This window comes from Pollicipes pollicipes, unplaced genomic scaffold (genome assembly GCF_011947565.3).
Source record: "Pollicipes pollicipes isolate AB1234 unplaced genomic scaffold, Ppol_2.1 Scaffold_6686;HRSCAF=7923_pilon_pilon_pilon, whole genome shotgun sequence".
NCBI lineage: Eukaryota > Metazoa > Arthropoda > Thecostraca > Pollicipedomorpha > Pollicipedidae > Pollicipes > Pollicipes pollicipes.
In genome coordinates this window covers 40,819,958-40,837,680 of record NW_023596921.1, presented here as the reverse complement: position 1 = coordinate 40,837,680, position 17,723 = coordinate 40,819,958, and the positions used below count along the sequence as shown (strand labels likewise).

General features: G+C 64.2%; 2 protein-coding genes across 6 annotated transcripts in view; one reads left to right on the top strand and one right to left on the bottom strand.

Moving 5' to 3' along the window:
* The window catches only part of LOC119108328 (hsc70-interacting protein-like), a 31,171-nt gene that overhangs the window by 4,883 nt on the left and 8,565 nt on the right, over window positions 1-17,723 (top strand).
* On the bottom strand, window positions 930-17,389 carry LOC119107898 (actin cytoskeleton-regulatory complex protein pan1). Of its 5 annotated transcripts, XM_037231470.1 has the most exons (14): window positions 17,266-17,389; window positions 9,114-9,304; window positions 8,653-8,851; window positions 7,521-8,309; window positions 6,273-6,941; window positions 5,945-6,028; window positions 5,533-5,601; window positions 4,879-5,328; window positions 4,405-4,521; window positions 3,972-4,132; window positions 2,840-3,028; window positions 2,278-2,541; window positions 1,757-1,963; window positions 930-1,463 (listed from the first exon to the last, which is right to left on the bottom strand). In XM_037231470.1, the coding sequence occupies exons 1-14, from the start codon at window positions 17,342-17,344 to the stop codon at window positions 1,299-1,301; spliced, it is 3,633 nt and encodes a 1,210-aa protein (XP_037087365.1). In that variant the 5' UTR covers window positions 17,345-17,389; the 3' UTR covers window positions 930-1,298. The 5 variants fall into 5 exon arrangements, with proteins under 5 accessions (XP_037087365.1, XP_037087366.1, XP_037087367.1 ...); XM_037231471.1 differs by lacking the exon at window positions 5,533-5,601; XM_037231472.1 differs by lacking the exon at window positions 6,273-6,941.

Here is a 17,723-nt window from a genome sequence, read left to right as displayed (position 1 = left end):
CAATTTATGCAATCCAAAGTTTCCGAATAATTGTGAACAAAGCAGATGTCGTATTGGGTTGAGCAAGGGTCACTTCATGACCAGTAATCATCAGTTCCTTTGTAGTGATCCTGTGTTTGTGCTCACGTCAGCAAAGCTTTCGTGGTGTGCGTACTTGCATTGTTTTCCAATTTCCCCTTGTTTTCCCTGTACAGCTAAGACGGCTGGTTGTTTAGCCGATGTACGTAGCAAAAGAGCATTGATCTTTCACACAGAGAAACGGTAGTAGATGGTCCTGCTTCTGATTTAATATAAAGTTTATCTTGTATTTCAGGATATTTCAAACTCATATTGTAGCTTGGCACATATATTTGAACACAACGTAACCTTGACATGAGGCACTAGAAGCTGCAAAAGCTTTTCGTCGTGGTCAGTTGGTGATATATACATTTCCAAGCTCAACTGCCACGTTATGTGATACTTTACGGTCATTGTATGATTACTCGCATCCCCCGTTTTATGGAGAATTGTCAATAAGCTAGCCTTTACCATGGGCTGTTGCATTCGGAATTCTCTCTTTGCTTCGCTTTTGCTGTCTTTATAGCTCGCCATCATAGTTTATTCGCTCGTGAAACGGGTCGAATTATTTATCCAGTGACAATACTTTGCTAGCGCGTGTGTCGATGTTTAGCACGAAGCCTGTGCCTTAGGTTTACAAGGATGAATGCTATATTCTCGGAAGTGGGGCATGATATTTCATGACTTCACATAAATATGAAGTTGATGTCTTTGGGGTTAGTTCGGACTAGCGCGTGAAAACGCGGGGCCGGCGACGGCGGCCGGGCGCTCTGCGACGTCCCGGCCGTCTGGCGAGGCCCGGCCGGCGCCTGCTGTAACACTGCCGTGTCGCGCCGCCACACTGTTCACCTGGTCAAAGCCCGAATACACCGTCAACCGGATCGGGTGTATTTGTGGTGGGATTCGCGCGGGACACGTGTCGAACGTTGAGCTACATCAAAGAACACGGCTCTACAAAAGGTCCGGCCATGGCCGCCGCGGCAGCGCGGGCCGCTGTCACCCCTCTTCACTACTGGCACGCGCTCTGGCCAGTCACACGGGGGCGGGCGCCGGGCGCGGCCGGCGCGGCCCGGCGCGGCCCCGGCCGGGCGCCCGTCTCTCTCCAGTGAGGTGTCGCGCGGCGCGGCGCGCCTCGCCCGCCCGGGCGGCGGCAGTGCTCTCTCTCCGCGGTCGGGAATGTCGCCCGACGCTGGCGCCGGCTGCGGCGCCGTCTCTAGGCGGCGGCGGCGCGGCCGGCCGCCTCAGCCGCGCCGGCCCGCCGCCGTCCCCCGCTCCACCATCTTGCGGTACTTGCCGAGCAGCTCGGGCAGGTCATAGCTGATGGCCACGTCCAGCTTGTCCAGCGGGCAGCCCTTGAAGTAGGTGCACGTCGAGGCGAGCGTCGGGAAGTCGTACAGCGGGTGCAGCTGGAACGCAAGGCGGCCCGGTTAGCAAGGGCTGCCGCATGCCGACGGGCCTGCTACGGTCGGTTGTGAACGGCGCGCGTGGCCTATAGCATGACAGGATGTAAAGCTGTTTTCCCCATAGGGACTTCTTTGCTTTGTTGACTCGTGAGAGAGAGGTTTCGCATTGGCGCACGACGCTTAACGTAATTCGCCGAAAGCATTCGACATCCGTGTGGCGGCCATCGAATGCCGGCGTCTTTCCATTACATCCCCACGTCGCGGACGATGCCATGGCCCGCGTGCGCCGGACTGACCGTGAAGAAGTCCTCGTACACCTCCGGGTCGGGCAGGTCGTAGCGCGAGATATTGGTGACCCGGCTGATGCCCTCGTAGATGTGGTACTTGTGCGGGTTGGAGACCACGTCGTCGGCCAGCTTTTTCTTGTTGCTGAGGAACGTCTGCTGGTTCAGGAAGGTGGTCACGTAGCAGTCGACCATGCGCGCATGGTTGCGCACGCGCACCTGCGGGGCAGAGAGGAGCGGTTAGAAGACGGCGGTGCGACTATTGCAACACGGTGTGCCCACGCCCATTGTGCCACTCCACCACCTGAGTTCAAATCATCACCATGGTAACGCAGCGCGGTTTACATCTGGTTTCCGAATTTCGCCGCTAGTCTTGCTGCGCTTCCCCATCCCCCGACTTCGTGGGTTCACCGAGTCAAGAAGACCGGCGGTGACCCAACCGCTCGTGTGCGGCGTGACCCGACCGGCGGTGACCCGCGGCGCCGCACGCCCCCCCCCCCCCTGACCCGTCCTGCGCGCCGGCGGCCGCTTACCGCGTGTCGGCGCGCCAGGGCGATCCTGTTGTCGACGCGGCGTGACATGGAGTCGGCGATGTCGCGCAGGATGGCGTCCTCCTGACTGCGGAAGAGCTCTGCCGGCGCGCCTGCCCGGTACGGCTGGCTGATGAAGCTGCCCGAGTAGATGGGCGGCGGCGTGGCCGAACCGATCAGCGGGCTCAGCGACCAGATCAGGCCGCCCTGCACCGTCAGCAGCTGCTCGGCCGGCAGCTGGTCCGCCTTGTTCAGGATGATGCGCACCTGACGGTGGCGCGCGCGGTCAGCGCCGCTGTTGGACGTCGGCGGAGGTACCAACGCCAGCGGCTCTGTCAGGCCGGGAGAAATCACGCGGATAGAGAAGTCGCGAGGAATCACGCGGATAGGTGAAAGGCCGGGGCGCTTGTGGAAGTGCGGATTGTACAGAAATGGTCGAACAGGGAAATACGGCATTGTGCTGGGCGTGGACGTTCAACGGGCGAAACGCACGCTCCTGTGCCATGCAGGACAACGCCAGTGCCCGTCTCCCCTTCCCTTCCCCCCCCCCCCCTGGCCAGCTCACCTGATTCTCCCGACCCTTGAGCTGGTCCAGCAGGCTCTCCATCTCGACACCGATGTCGAGATGGTGCGGGTCGAACACGACGAAGATGATGTCGGCGCGGTCGATGAACCACTGGCAGACGTCGTTGAAGGGATATATGCGGCCGTACTGGCGGCCCTCCATGATGCCCGGCACGTCCACCACGTTAACCTGCCGTCCGCGGGAGGGTCAGACACGGGCCCCGAGACGACGCCGCGGCGTCGGCTGGCCGCACGCTGCGCCCGGCGTCCGGTCAGAGGAACAAAAGCGATTCCGGAATTCACACCGGTTCAGTGTGGGAACTTAACGTACGCGCCGTGCTCGCCACGACTTCTCGCCGTTGGAGAGGGACGTGGAAGCCGCTGCAGGCCCATCTGGATAGCGATCGGGTCGGGTTCACCGCATCTCACCGACTCGTTCACCGGCTCGTGCAGGACGATCGGTGTTGGAAGAGCCAAATCCCTTGCCACCCGGCGAATGCAGGCTGCTCATGCGATTCAGAAGGGTTTCTGAATGGCTCTGGGGTTTCTGAAGGGTTTTTGAATAGTTTCTCGGCAGACTGGGCGCCTGGCCGGTGACGCGTAGATGCCACTCTGCGTGACGAGTCTCGGGTGCAGTCTTCGGCGGCCGTGCTGAGGGCACAGACGACACTTGCTACTCTGCGTAACGAGTCTTGGGTGCAGTCTTCGGCGGCCGTGCTGAGGGCACAGACGACACTTGCTACTCTGCGTAACGAGTCTCGGATGCAGTCTTCGGCGGCCGTGCTGAGGGCACAGACGGCACCTGCCACTCTGCGTAACGATTCTCAGATGCAGTCCTCGGCGGCCGTGCTGAGGGCACAGACGGCACCTGCCTAACAAGCTACTGGAGAAGTTTGTATTGAACCTTCCTCAGCAACCGATTAGGCGGATGACGCCTGTGGGCAGTGCGAACTGTCTGCCGACTCGTCCGAAGGCGCCGAAGATGTGGCTGGCCGGGAGCGAGCCGTGATCACTCTTCGCTTGGTGCTGGCTCCCATCCCTCGGATCAACACACGTTGGTTCAGATGCCGGCCGTGTCAAAAAGACCTACCTGCGCTCTGAGGACGTTCTCGGCCGGACGCGGCGCCGGTTACCTTCTCGAGGAGCCGGTTCTTGAGCTGGCGGCCGGACAGCCGCTCGAGGAAGGCCTCGCCGAACTTGAGCAGGCCGGAGAACTCCCAGTGCGCCGTCACCTGAGCGCCGTCCTGCCGCTCGTCCTGGTCGCCGTACGTCAGGATGCGGAACTGGCCGCTGCCTGCCGACCGCGCCGCGCCGTCAGCGCACCGGTCAGCCGCCGCCCGCTCAGCGCCGCCCGGCATCGCGGCACGCCCCCGCCGAGGTCCGGCCGGCTGTCAGCTGACGGCTGCCGCGCGCAATGTCGAGGGGGTCAAAGTAACGCGCGTGGCGGCTCGGGGCTTATTTGCGCCGACGTTGTGCTGCTGGGCTGGACAGGAGCAAAGACTCAGGCAGCCTCGGCCTCGGCCTCGGCTGATATCGTCACACGGCCAGCGCGGCGGCGAAACGCACCTGGCATGGCTGTGGTGCGGGTGGCGTCCGTTCCTAGCAGGTAGTTGATCATGGTGGACTTGCCGCTGTTCAGCTGGCCCAGGAACAGGATCACCGGCTTAGCGAAGATCTCGGCGTCTGCGGAAGGGGAGCATTACGACCCGAGCGCATCGCCGCCCACGCATGCGGTGCAAGCTGATGTTCCGCTTGGTCATGACTAGGCGTTGAGTTTGTCTTCCTTGATTGTCTGTTTTAATGGCGGCTACCACGCCTATGACACGATACCCGTCAAGAATCATCGGCAGCAGATAACTGCATTGGCACACCTCGGAATACTGTCACGTCCATTGCAATTTAATGTTTCCGTGAGCGAGACACAGCCGTAACGGTCGGCGCGTGCTGCAAATAGATGATCATAACCGTGGGATATGTCTTCATCCCAGTTGTTCTCCCACTGGATGTGCGGGACGGTCTGTAGTCCGGGGCCCCGCTCACCGGCCAGGGTGCGCGCGCTGACGGAGTTGTACTTGTAGGTGTCCTCGAGCGGCTTGATGGCCGTGTCGGCCGCGCGCTTCAGTTCGCGCAGCGCGTAGTTGGTAGCGTCCTCGACGGGTCGGCTGAAGGGCGCGTGCAGCCCCAGCAGCTGCTCCACCTCGTGCCGCGGCCGCGCTGTTGGACTTGCCGTCGGCGCTGGTGCTGGGGATGCAGATGGGACTGGAGCGGGGGCGGGAGCCGGTACAGTCGGGGCGGGAGCAGCCACTGGAGGTGGAGCTGGAGCAGCTGTGGGAGGCGGCGCTGGGGCGGCGGTGGGTGCCGGAGCTGGCGCCGGTGCCGGCGCTGCTGCTGGGGCGGCGACGGGCGGTGGCGTGGAGGGAGCTGGCGGCGGCGACGGTGGTGGCTGCTGTCGCGTGGCCGGAGCGGGGGCCGACTTCCTCTGCTCTCGCTCTGAAAGGTCGGGCTGAAGTCAGCTTGCGTTGGCCGCACTCCGAACCCCGTAACGATTGACGCCATTCTGGGTCCGGCTGCGAGCGTTCAGCGTTATAAACTGCGAGCGGCGTGTGGCGTTATGATAACACGGCCAGCTCAAGGCCCCGGGACGGACGCCAGACTTGTCGGAACGCCGAAGCTCGGACTGTCCCGATAACCGACCTGTCCCTGCGGGGTCGTCCGGCGTCGCAGCGTCCTGGGCGATGGCGACCGGTGGCGGCGTGTGCTCCACTGAAAGCCAGACCGCCATCAAAGCACAGAAGCCAAGCCATGCGCAAGTCGTGTGCCAGGCGTAGTGTTGTCGGTTATCGTGGCGTTAGCGATCAGCCCAGGCTAGCGTGCGCGTCCTGACAGTGGCTACGAAGCGACAGAGCACTGAACCGTCGGGGCTGGCCTCGACCGACGTTCTCGGCGACGCAGCGATGGCCAGCTCTGGAAGCGCGATGACAGAAGCGGCCCCGAGGTGAGTGGGGCGGTGCTGTTTGGGCCCGGGAAGGGCTAGAGGCGGGCTCGTGGGACCCGGGAGGGTCGAGGGTGGGACCGATGGGGCCCGGCGTGCCACCGCGTCAGTTACCCGGCGTCGGCGGCGGCTGCTGGGCTCGCGCTGCTCGTTCGGGGGGCTCGACGGGTTCGGTGGCGGCGACAGTCGGCTCGGGCTCTGCAACACGAGGCGTCCGTCGGTCCGGCGCGCTCGGCCCCGGTCAGAGTGTCCACTCCGGGCCCCGGCGCTGCAAGCTAGTCTATGATGTATTGAAATGGCCCCGGGAAGAAGTTGTAATGTCACATGAACAGCTAGAGCAGCGCTTCTTACAAGTGGAAGAGATCTTAAGTGCTTCAGCTTGGCAAACATTAACTATATGGGTAAATGTCGTGGGTCAGTGGCATTTTACTCCGGGACATACCGTTTTCTGCACTGTCCTCGTCTTCGTCCTCGTCCTCCTCCTCATCATCATCCTCATCATCCTCTTCAGCATCAGTGTCCACGTGGTCTTTGTCGTGGGACTCGTCGTCTTTGCGGTCAGTGGCGTCCGTCTTTTGCTCCTGGTATTCATCAGCGTCACTGTCATCGTCAGCTTCGTCATCATCATCGTCGACGGTCTCATCATGTCCATCATCATCTTGGTCACCGGCAGGGACTCCCGGTTGGTCTCTGTCGATGTTAACCTCGGAACCAGCATCAGCTACCTCGTCTTCCTGCGCAGCCCGAGCGCCTTCCCCCTCAGCCTGAGTGTCCTGCTCAGCCTGAGTGTCTTCCTGCTCAGCCTGAGTGTCCTGCTCAGCTGGAGTGTCCTGTGGGTGGGCCGTGTTACCCGGAACAGACTCCTCTCGTTCGTCAGCATCTCCAGGGCCTTCCTCGTCTTCGTCTGCTTCAACATCTGCATCGTCAGCCTCATCTTGATCACCGACTTCATCATCGTCGTCGTTGTCATCGTCATCATCGTCGCCGTCGTCATCGTCATCGTCGTCATCGTCGTCGGTCTCGACGGTGACGTCAGTGTCCGGGGCGTCTGCTGTGGCCGCGGGGGCTCCGCCGTCGCCGTCGCTGGCGGCGTCCTTCGCCTCGTCTACGGCTACACATGCGGAGGTGCAGGGCGTGTCAGTTGAACCGAGAGGCACCGCCGCAGGCGGCATACTGCCACTACCCAGACAGTGGGCTGAGTCCGCTAGTAGGTTTGGAAATCTAAGGAACGACTAGCTTTCGAATTTCTTAAATCCATTCTCGATCTGTGGTGTATTGCATGTTGCGCGCACTGATCCGTTTACCCTGTTTCGGGAAAGTCAATTCATGACGAGAGATTCGAAATGCATTCGTTTGTTTCCGAACATTAATGGCGTACGCCAAAGATGGTTTAGTAAAATGTGAAGCTACGCTGCGAAGCAGGGGGAAAATCCGTGGGCCCAAAACATGTGCAATGCCATGGTCCTCGGCATGAGAACTTCGAGCTTAGTCAAGCATCAGCGTGGCTGTTGTAGTGCAAGCTTGAGGCCTCTCGTATCAGTATCCATGCAGTCTATGCAGCACGACATCAGCAGCAGAATGCCGAGGCGTGGCAAGAGTTAGCGTCGGTGCTACGCTGCACTACCGCTCAGCGCTGCCCCGGCCGGGAACCGCGCGGCACGTCACCGCTCGGAGCCGGGCGACCTCTCACCTGGCGGCGGGTCTCCGCGTGCGAGCGCCTCCTTGTGGCGGCGCAGGTCCTCCTGCCGGGCGGCGATGGCCGCGTTTCGCTCGGCCAGGTAGCGGCTCTCGGCGAACAGCTCGTCCCAGATGCGGCCGATCAGCGAGCGCTGCGGCGCGGCGGTCGGTTCGTCCAGCTCGTCCAGCCGCTCCAGTGCCTCGGCCGGTAGCTCGCCGCGCTCCACCTTGACCCGCACCAGGTCGCGCTGCCGTTGGGCCATGGCGCGCCGGCGCAGCTCCATCAGCCGGCCCTCGGAGAAGATGGCGTCGCGCAGGCGCGTCAGCGGGCCCGGCCCCGCCGCCGGCTCCTCCGGCTCGGCCAGGTTGTCGAGCGCGTCCGGCGGCAGCTCGCCGCGCTCGATTTTGGTGCGCACCAGGTCGCGGTGGCGGGCAGCCAGAGTGCGCCGTCGCAGCGCCATCTGCCGCCGCTCGGGGAACAGCAGGTCCCAGAGACCGCCGCCCTCCGTCGGCACCGCGGCCGTCGGGCTGGCCAGTCGCTCGTCGTGCAGCGCCTCGGCCGGCAGCTCGCCCCGCTCCACCTTGACCCGCACGAGGTCGCGGTCACGCGCCGCCATCGCCTGGTCGCGCAGCTGCATGTAGTTGACCTCGGCGAAGAGGATGTCGTACAGCCAGCTGCCGGAGGAGGGCACCTCCTGCGCGCTCGCCGAGACGGCCCAGGTGGCGGCGGCGGCTGGCCGCGCCTTAGGCGCTGCCTGCAGGACGGCCGGCACCTCGGGCAGCTGCGTCGGGGCCTCCTCAACTGCGGGGGTGGGCGACTGTCAGGGGACTGGCCGCCAACAAATCACCACCGGACGTTATCAGCCGAGGAAACCGTATTCTGGCGGTAGACCAGCCACCAGCACGGCACTCTGAGAAGTGATCAGCCACGGACAGCTGACTGGAGATTTAATCCGCCCTGGCAACTGGCCCTTGGAATGTTGAACAGCATGGGGCAGGTCACTCTTGGAGATCGCACCATGCACAACGGCCATATTCCTCGATCCCAAAGCTTGGGACTGACGCAGAGATTCGAAGCTCATGACAGGTGCCGGCCGTCGCCGGGCCATCGTCTGCCGCCGCGCGCCGCGCTGGCTGTCACTCACCGACCGGCTCGCCACGCTCCAGTTTGACCCGGCGCAGGTCGGCCTCGCGCGCCGCGATGGCCGCGTCTCGCTCGCGCCAGTAGCGCGTCTCGGCGAACAGCTCGCCCCAGACGCGGCCCAGCAGCGACGGCTGCTGCTGCTCGGCGGCCGACGGCAGCGGCTGGTCCAGCGCCTCGGGCGGCAGCTCGCCCCGCTCCACCTGGCCGGGGTTACGGACAGCTAGTGGAGTCCTGACGGCTTGTTAGTGTCGGCGTGCAAATACACGGCGGCGGTGTTGGTTGAGATGTTCATGCTTTCAGTGTTTTAACGTCCGGACGTAAACAAGTCGGGTGAGTCTTTGATCTCGTGAGGCGATTTGGGTCGTAACGCCGCTCGTAACACCCACGACAAGAGCCAGCTGAGCTGGTCACGGCTGGCACTGATGACCACACGGGGGGCCGCAGTCGCTGCCACGCACTGACCTTGACCCGAACCAGGTCACGCTGGCGGGCGGCGATGGCGGCGTCGCGCTGTCGCATGTAGCGCGACTCGGCGAACAGGATGTCGGAGAGCCAGTTGAGCGGGCCGGAGGGGCCGGCGGCGCGCGTCTCGCACTCCTCCCGCTCACGCTCGATGTACGGCCGACATTCCTCTCGACTCGGCTCGGGCCCGGCTGAAAGCGGAGCGGACGCCGTTAGCGGGAGGCGGACGGCGAGCGGGGTCGGGTTCCCCGCTGTTGTGGCTGATGTTGCCAGAGCGGCTGTCACAACAGCTAGCTACACAATCGCGCCTTCGCGGCGTCCTGATACGCAAACAGTCGATCGGGCGGGCGTCGGACGGGCTGCAGCTGGCGTTCGTGGCGTGGCGCTGCCAGCGCCGTGTCCTGTCGCCGCGCCCGGACCAGGTGCGTCGCGTCGCTCGCGTGCCCCGCCATGCCGAGCGCGAGAATGCCAGTCCGCCGTGCAAAGTGCACCATCAGGATCGGCACGCGCGCCCGTCGTCCCGAGCCGTGATTGGCTGCCAGCGGGCGGCACGCGGTCTATGCGGGCCGCCGGGCCGGCCGCGCCACGCGCCTTGTCAGCCAGGTCAGTGGGGCGTGCCCTGCCCCACAGGTGGGCCTGCGCGGTCACGGGACACTGGGAGCCGCCGTGTAACACAGGCCGACGCCAGGGATGGCTGCGATGACGCTGATCCTATGTTACAGGGTTGGACGGCGCAACTCTCCTAGTTTCAGTGATGAATAGTGTCGCTGGCGCAGGTTAAAACCACTGTGGAGGCTGAGGAAGGTGCTGGCTGATTTCTAGGCAGCTGTGCGAGGAAAAGGACACGAGGAGTTTCTTCGGGGGAGGAAGTCACGCACAACTCCACAATGACCTGTCGGATGCTTAACTTTGGAGGTTGTAGCCGGGCGATTGTTTGCCGATGAAATCTCCCGGAGGGAAGATGTCTGCACCTGACGCCGCGAGTGGGCCGGGGGGCAGGCGATTTGGCCACCGGTGGGGAGCCGCTGACACCAGCGGGCCGCCGCCGCAGCAGCAGACGCCCCGCCGCACTCAGCGAGAGGGCTGGAGTCGCGTGACTTGGCTTCCGTTCAGACCCGGCGCCGCGCTGTGACCTCGCGTTGCGCGCTGATGGCCCCGGCCGGAGGGGGGCGCGCGTCAGCGCCGGGCGGGCCTCGGGCGGCGACGCCGGCCGTCGCCGGCCGCCTGGATGGCAGACCGCGGAGGAATCCGCACGGCGCCGGCTTCCGCCCGCTGGCCGGCGGCCAGACGGCGCGGTCGCGTCACTTGGCAGTGCGCAGCGCGCGCGGGCGGCACCTGTACGCCGGGATATATTACGGCCGGTTTGTCATCTGTCAACGCTCTCGGTAGTATTTATACCGGTGAGGGCTCCGTCGACCGCCGTCGGCCGCCTCTGTTGCCGTGTCCCCGAACGCGACGCGCTTGTGGTGCGGGCAGAGACGGCGAGATGGGACTCAGACGGAAGCTGGCCTTGATGCCGGCTGCTCAGGCGAATTTTGGCATTGGCCCATCGTGCTGGAATGTGACGTACGACTCGCTGCTAGTGGACTGAGGTGTGAGAAGCGAGACATATGAATCGTGTCAGTTGGACGCCTGTCGCCCTGGAGCACTCTGATGCCAGCCAGATGTGTCTCGATTCGCGGGCAGCAGCGACTCAGCGTCTTAGCGCTGAGTCTGCCGGTGGCGTGCGTGGACGGGGTGCGTGACCTGTACTCTGACTCGGGACCGCGGCCGACCGCACACCGGGCTCTCCCCCCTCGAGCACCGTCTGGCGGCCGGTCGGGACGGCAGCCGGCTCCGACACCGGCCGTCTCCGTGGACCGACGTCAGCTGTCCGAGGGCTCGGCGCCCGGCCGCCGCCGCCGCCGCCGCCGCCGCCGCCGCCTGCGCCTCGTCCCGCGCGCGCCCGCCGCTCGCCTGCCTCTGGCCGCCGGCGGCCGACCGTCGCCTGGAGAGGACGCGACGGCCGCCGGCGCCGCCGGCTAATTGGTGTAAGGAGTCGCGCGCCGATCGCGCTTTATTCTGGTCTCCTGAACGACATTGAGGCGGCGGCCGGCCGGAATTTGGCAGCGGCGGCTGCCAGCGCTGCGAGAGCGCCGTTGTTGTCAGGCGTGCAGATCGCGGCGCTCTCTCTCCCCTCCCGCCCCTCCTCACCTCTCTCCCGCACGCCTCGCCTGCGGCGTCTGGGCTGGAGGGCTTCAGGGGCACCGAGCGCGCTCATCCGGACTCGGTGGTGTAATGACGCCGTCAAACTCCAGCCGATAGTTTCAGTTCACGGCTGCGATTATATCGAAGTTCTTTTCATCGGGTGGTTTTGGCCCTGGACGATCGCGCTACATCGCGCTTAATTGCCGCTCTTGTTTTTCATCGCCGATTTATGCGGCGATATTTCGTGGCCGTTTTGGCACCGTGCCAGCGCTGGACAGTTGCAACGGCGCGCAGGAGACTGGGTCGGAGGCGCTCACCGCATCCGGCACGCGCTTCGTTGTCCGTGGAGCGCCATGACGGGCCGGCCGCGGCTCGGGAGTCAGCGAGCCACTGATGCGCCGTCTCTACCTTGCAGACGGTGGCTGGTGCACTCCCGGGCCCGGCCGGCCCAGGGCCCGGTCCGCCGCCCGCCGAGTCCGCCGTCGCCGCCGCCGCCGCTGCCGCTGTCGTCGTCCCGGCGCCGCCGGCCAGCGGCCGCCGCGGCAGCATGGCCAAGCTGTACCAGTGCTCCGAGTGCAGCAAGGCCTACTCAAAGGCGCAGTACTTCCACCGGCACCTGCAGCGGCAGCATGGCCTACGCGTGGAGGTGGCGCCGCCGCGCTGCTCCGTCTGTCAGCGGGTCTTCTCCTCGCGCCAGGCGCTCGACACGCACTGGCGCATCCACAGCGGCGACTACCCGTTCGCGTGTGAGCGTTGCGGCCGCCGCTTCCGCCAGCGCCAGCACCTGGACGACCACGCGCGCACGCACACGGGCGAGCGGCCGTTCGTGTGCACCGAGTGCGGCCGCGCCTTCGCGCAGGCGCAGACGTACAGGAAGCACCGGCTGGTGCACACGGGCGAGCGGCCGCACGGCTGTCCAAGATGTTCGCGTCGCTTCACACGCGCCGACAAGCTGCGCCGGCACCTGCGCTCGCACAGCCCGGCGGCGGCCGAGCAGCCGGCCGCCCAGCTGATGGTTAAGGAGGCGGACCAGGACGAGGACGTACCGCGGCAGCTGTACGAGTTTGAAGAGCCCCCGCCCAAGCAGCGGGTGGCGCTGGCGCTGGCGGCAGACGGTGCCGGCGACCCGGAGACGATGATGCTGGCGACCGATTTGCGGCGAACGGAGACGCTGACCTTCCTGGCGGGAGACGGGTCGCAGGAGACGGAGACGCTGACGCTGCTGGCGGGAGACGGCTCGCAGGAGACGGAGACGCTGACGCTGGCCGTGATGCCAGAGAGCGGTGACCCGAAGCAGGGGCCACTCATGGTGGAGGTCACGGGCCAGATGCTCGCCGACCACTTCATCTCAGGCGTGGACAGCTAGCGAGGCCGAAACGCCGACGTCCCTCTGAAAACGTGGCGGCCCGCGCCTGGCGCCGTGGCCGTCCCCGGCCGTCCCCTCCTCCCGACGGGGTGGGGAAGGTGGCGACGGGGACGGACCGGCGGCCGCGGGACGGCGGCACGGGTCGTCGCCATCGTCGGATGTTTGCATTGGTCGCGGCGGCGGCAGCGGCGCGGCGGCGGCTGCCAGCCGGCGACGTGAGTCACCTGTTTGTGTTCCCTGCGCCACCGATCCGCCGCTGTCCGGCGGCGCCGACCGTGGAGCGGACGTGCCGCACCTGCCGCACCGCCGCGAGCCTGACCGCGTCGCCGGCGCCGCTCGGTCTCTCGGTAGCGGCACCGGCCGCTCTGTACCGTCCTCCGTCCATGACCGCCCCTCCCCGCGTGTCCCCGGCCCGCGGGCAGGCTGCGCCGGCACCGGCTGCGCCACCGGCTGCGGCGCCGGCGGATGTCAGCCGCCGGTCCGCGCTCGTCCCGGCCGTCCCGTCCGTGGCGGCCGGCGGCGCGGCTCGCTGGCAGCGGCCGCCGCCCTGAAATAGCGCTGCGCAGCCACGTCTGTTGTCCCGCCGGCGGCTATTTTCACGACTGTCACTGGCCGTGAAGCGATCGGGCTGTGCGGGGCTATTCGCGATCGCCGCCCGCCGCGCGCCGGCTATTCCGGACCCGTTCAGCCGTGAAGGCGCGCTGCGGGCGGGCGGCGCCTTCGTCTCGTCACGTGTCGCGAGGTCCGCCCGGGCCGCCGCGCTTAAAGCCGTTGCCCGCTAGCGGTCACGTGACGTGTCACGCGTACAAAGTCTCTTGCGGTTCTCAGGTAGCTGTGTGGGCTTCCGACGATGTCGTCGGGAACGTTTTTGTTCCTGCGTCTCGGCGATGGTCGGGCAAATGGGGTTCTGCCTGTGCGTCATGTGTCATACGAATGCCATGTGTGGAGCCATGCCATGCCATGCCATGCCATGCCATGCCATGCCACCGTATGCTACGGTGCAGCGTACGTTGGGCTTGCGAAAAGCCTCGCATGGAGACAGCGGAATACGCGAGGCATGATTATGTCATGAGCGACGTCAGTGAACATGAACGTACGTATGCACACCGAACGTGTGCAAGTCACTTGGGCTTCCCCATTGGAATTGCGCAGGATTGTGAGCACGTTCGAGAACGTAAGGACGCTGTGAGGAATGTTTGGGGTGGTCGGGGCCTAAGTTGATAAACTATCTCGACGGGGTTTGTCCACAAATGGAGGGGGCTGTCGGGTGCTGACGTGAACTGGGGTGACGCCTGCATTCCGTAGGGACTCATTTATAACGGATAGAAGGACAGTTGAGGCATGAGTGCGATGTCTTCCAATGTCAACAGCTGTCCCTCAAAAGGCGAGGAGCGCGACGGTACGACTCCTCCGTTGATGACACATACGTCCACGGCACTCCGACGAGCGATGACAGGGAACGGGGGGGGGGGGGGGGTCACAGCGAGTCAATTACTTTCGTTTCATCTAATCACCCCGGTGTACCGCGTGCCTGCAGGCTATTCCGCCGTGTCCACACGCTGTGGCAGGCGGCGAATTTGGCAGCTTATCTGCTAGTGAACAACACATGACATGACTCATTTTCATTGACGGGGATTGATGCCGCGATTGACACTCGGCTGCTGAGAGCTGATGCCAGTTACCCGTGCAGTTTGATCATGCGATCACACGAGTGACCACCACGGCAGATCATGCGATCACTCAAGTGACGATGATGATTATTTAGAGTTTTAGGGTGCGTCGACTGCGAGTGGTTGTGTAGCGCCCAGCGAATAGGCGCCGGAAATCACAGCATAAAATCACGAAGGGAGTTCACAAGTATTTATACCGGTGAAAACGTGCACTGAAGGAAGCGGTGGTGTATTCCATTGATCACACCGCGTAACTGAGTATAACTGAAAGCTATGAATTGCCTGCGATACATTTCAGATTGCTCGGCTTGTTTGCATATTTAAGTAACATGTGTGTTTGAACAGTCATTACCAATCGCCAGCACCCGGAACGTTTCCTAATCAGAAGCATCATCAAGGCCACTTTGATGCCCGCCTGCGGCGTTGGCGGGCCGACAGGTGGTCCCGGGTGTGCGGTCAGTCGGCACCGAACACGTGCGACCGGCCACCGGGGCGGGCCCGCCTCCCCAGACTGACCGCCAGCCGTGTTCTGGAGGTCGCTCTGGAGCGGGCCGGTAAGCTGACTCAGAGGAAAGCGACCGAACTGCTGGGAAAGGCACCGAACTACTGGGAGAGGGGCCGACCTGCTGGCTACCGAGGGCTGGCCATTGGGCGCGCGTTCCTAGAAGGGGAGCATCTTTACACTCAGGTGTCGCGTGGATAGCTGGCAGCGTAACCAGCCCTGCGTCGATACTAAGCGTGCGGCCTTCTATAAGCATAAATGGGGATGGCATCGGGGTTTTTATACTTGAAATATATCTGCATTGGTGTGTGTTAAACCAAGTGATTTTGCATTCGGTTGGATTGCACACTCATAAATTTAAACGGCATGGCCTTGCAGCGCCCGTCGGCAAAAGGCGCTGTTGGTGTTCAGTGGGTCGCACCGCCCACTGTGTGTATTTCCATTCGGCTCGCTTTGTGTTCGTGTCTTACCCTTAGTGGCCAACTAGCAGCAGTTTGTTTCCACCGTACAGTGATTGGTTCCCACCTTGCAATAGTTGGCAATAGCTAGGCTTTGTTTTGGTCTCGCTCTGTGCGCGCGAATTAAGGGGCTCACGCCCAGACGCGAATTGGGAAACGGTCGGAGCGGGGCGGACACCTGGAGCGAACAGCAGGCGCGTTTTTGCACTGTCTGTCAGCAAGCGGTGGTCTTTGCGGTCTCGACTGGCCCGACAGACCGCAGCCCGCGCGGCGAGCGGTCGGGTGTTTGGCAGCGGCCCGACGGCGGCTGGCTCTGGACGCCACCGACGCCGAACAATAGTCGCCGACGGAATGTGGCATCGCCGCTGGCGACGACAGCGCCCCACGCGGCGGCTGACGCAATCTGGCGGCCGGCCCTGGCCGCATAGGATATTGTCTGAGCGAGCGCCCGACAGTAACGAATCGTGCCCACCTGCTGCCACCTGGTCCATGAGAGGTTTGGAGGGCTGCCCTCCGCGCCGTGTGCTGTCCCGGCTCCGTCCGGACTCATCGCCGCTTGCGACCCGAACCTGTCCGCGCGGGTCCCGCCCGGGGTCCTGCAGGTCCCACCGCCGGTGCGCTGGCGTCACCTGATCATGCGCGCGCGGCCCACCTGCGGCGGCCGGCGCGCTTGGCAGCGCCGGGCCTGCCCCGGACTCAGCTGACAGGGGCGGCCGTGCCAGCCGGCGGTAAATTTAGCCGAGGGCTGTGCCGGGGTCCGACACCGCGCCCCCTTACCCGCCGGGCCTGGGCCCGAGAGGGTTCGCCGGCCGTCAGCGGGGGTAAGCCCCGGGCCGTCACGCGCGAGGGAGGCGGGGAGCGCACCACTTCCCGTGCACCCGCCGCGTGTCGTGCCGGTGGGCCGCCGTGTTCCGTTTCATTCAGGGCGGTGCCTTACGTAAACCATGGGAACTCACCCACTGCGTCTGGCCGGGGGTGGGGCTTTACCTAGGGTGCAGTTTTGGATGTGTTAACGCGTCCGCGTACCCCTTGTTTACCGCGGTGGTCCGACACGGAATGGACAGTTTATAGACAGACAGATAGACAAAAATGATCGTTTTATCATCCGCCTCTTGTCTCGCAACGCATTTATGAAGTTCACTGGGACCCGGCTCTGTTAAGGCTCGAGGGGCGTAGGGGGCGTAGTACGTATGTGAAGGGTGGCGCACATGTGGTAGTAATGTGGGGGGGGGGGGGGCGTAGATAGTCGCCTCCCCCCCCCCGCCGTACTTCAGACGAACGTTTGCGAAGTTCTGGCTTTTCTACTCTCCCACCTGCATGGTGTAGACGGATTTTGCCGTGGATTTGTTGCTGGCGTGACTTCCCGAGCGTTGGCTCAGTGTTACGCTCAAGGAATCACATTTATCATGTACGGCGTGACCAGTCACATACTGTCATACATGTCCCGGTAGTCAGCGTAGCCACCCACCGTTTTCATGTCTGGCCGTCGGGAAATGTTATTTCTCGAGTTATCCCCAGAAATAAGGATATGATCTGTTTATATGGAGGTCATCTCTGAATTACAGGGGGAAATTTAAGCCTGATTTTCTATTGACCAGGGGTGCGTAACCAGAACCCAATAACTCAATTACCAACATCATTTTTGAATGTAGTCACCACGATACGCCAGTGTTGCAGCTGCGACCCGAAACATGGGCTTCAAACCCCAATGGCTTCAACACCTAATAAGTGTGAGACGTAACCAGTGAGTAGCGTTCGCCGGGACCTGGCTTACTCGGCCATGCGGCGCCTACAGCCGTCTGCCGCCTGCCGTGCGCCCGGCGGCGGCGATCGCCCAGCCGGGGGATCTGGACGGCTCCTCCCCACACGGCAGGCGGTCAGCTCGCTGGACGGCTCCTCCCCACACGCCGTCCAGCGAGCTGACCGCGTGGGGATCCCCTCCCCCCCGGCCCCGCCGGCGGCGCCTCACCTGAAGCGGCGAACACGGCGAGCGAGGCGACGAGCAGGAGCGCGGCCGCCAGCGCCGGCAGTGGGGCGGCGCTCGCCATGACCGCTCGCGCGCGGACGTCGGCTCACTGAGCGGCCGCCATGCCGCCGCGCGCTCGGCCGACGGCCGCCGCCGCTGCCGACGCCGACGCGCCCCCGGCCGTCACGTGACCGGCGACCGGTGACACGGCGCGCCGGCGGCTATTTCGGCGCGCCGCGGCCGGCGGCCTTGTATGGCGCAGGTGACATCGGGTCCGCGGCGACGTCAGCTGACCCGGCGAGGACGCGGCTGACGGGCGGCGTGACCACCGCCGCGGGGCGGGGCGCCGCTGGGGTCGGCTGTCGGTGACGCCGTTAGCTGCTGGTCGCCGCGCCGCCGCTGGTGTTGACGGCGGGCTTTGAGGATGTGCTGCGGACGTGTAAACAGCTCACGTGCGGTTG

Coding starts and splice junctions, on each gene's coding strand:
- LOC119107898 (XM_037231470.1), bottom strand. CDS start 17,344: ATGGCGAGCGCCGCCCCACTGCCGGCGCTGGCGGCCGCGCTCCTGCTC. Junction 4,133..4,404: donor CCGCACCACAGCCATGCCAG/GTGCGTTTCGCC, acceptor CGCGGTCGGCAG/GCAGCGGCCAGTTCCGCATC. Junction 1,964..2,277: donor CCCTGGCGCGCCGACACGCG/GTAAGCGGCCGC, acceptor TCTGCCCCGCAG/GTGCGCGTGCGCAACCATGC.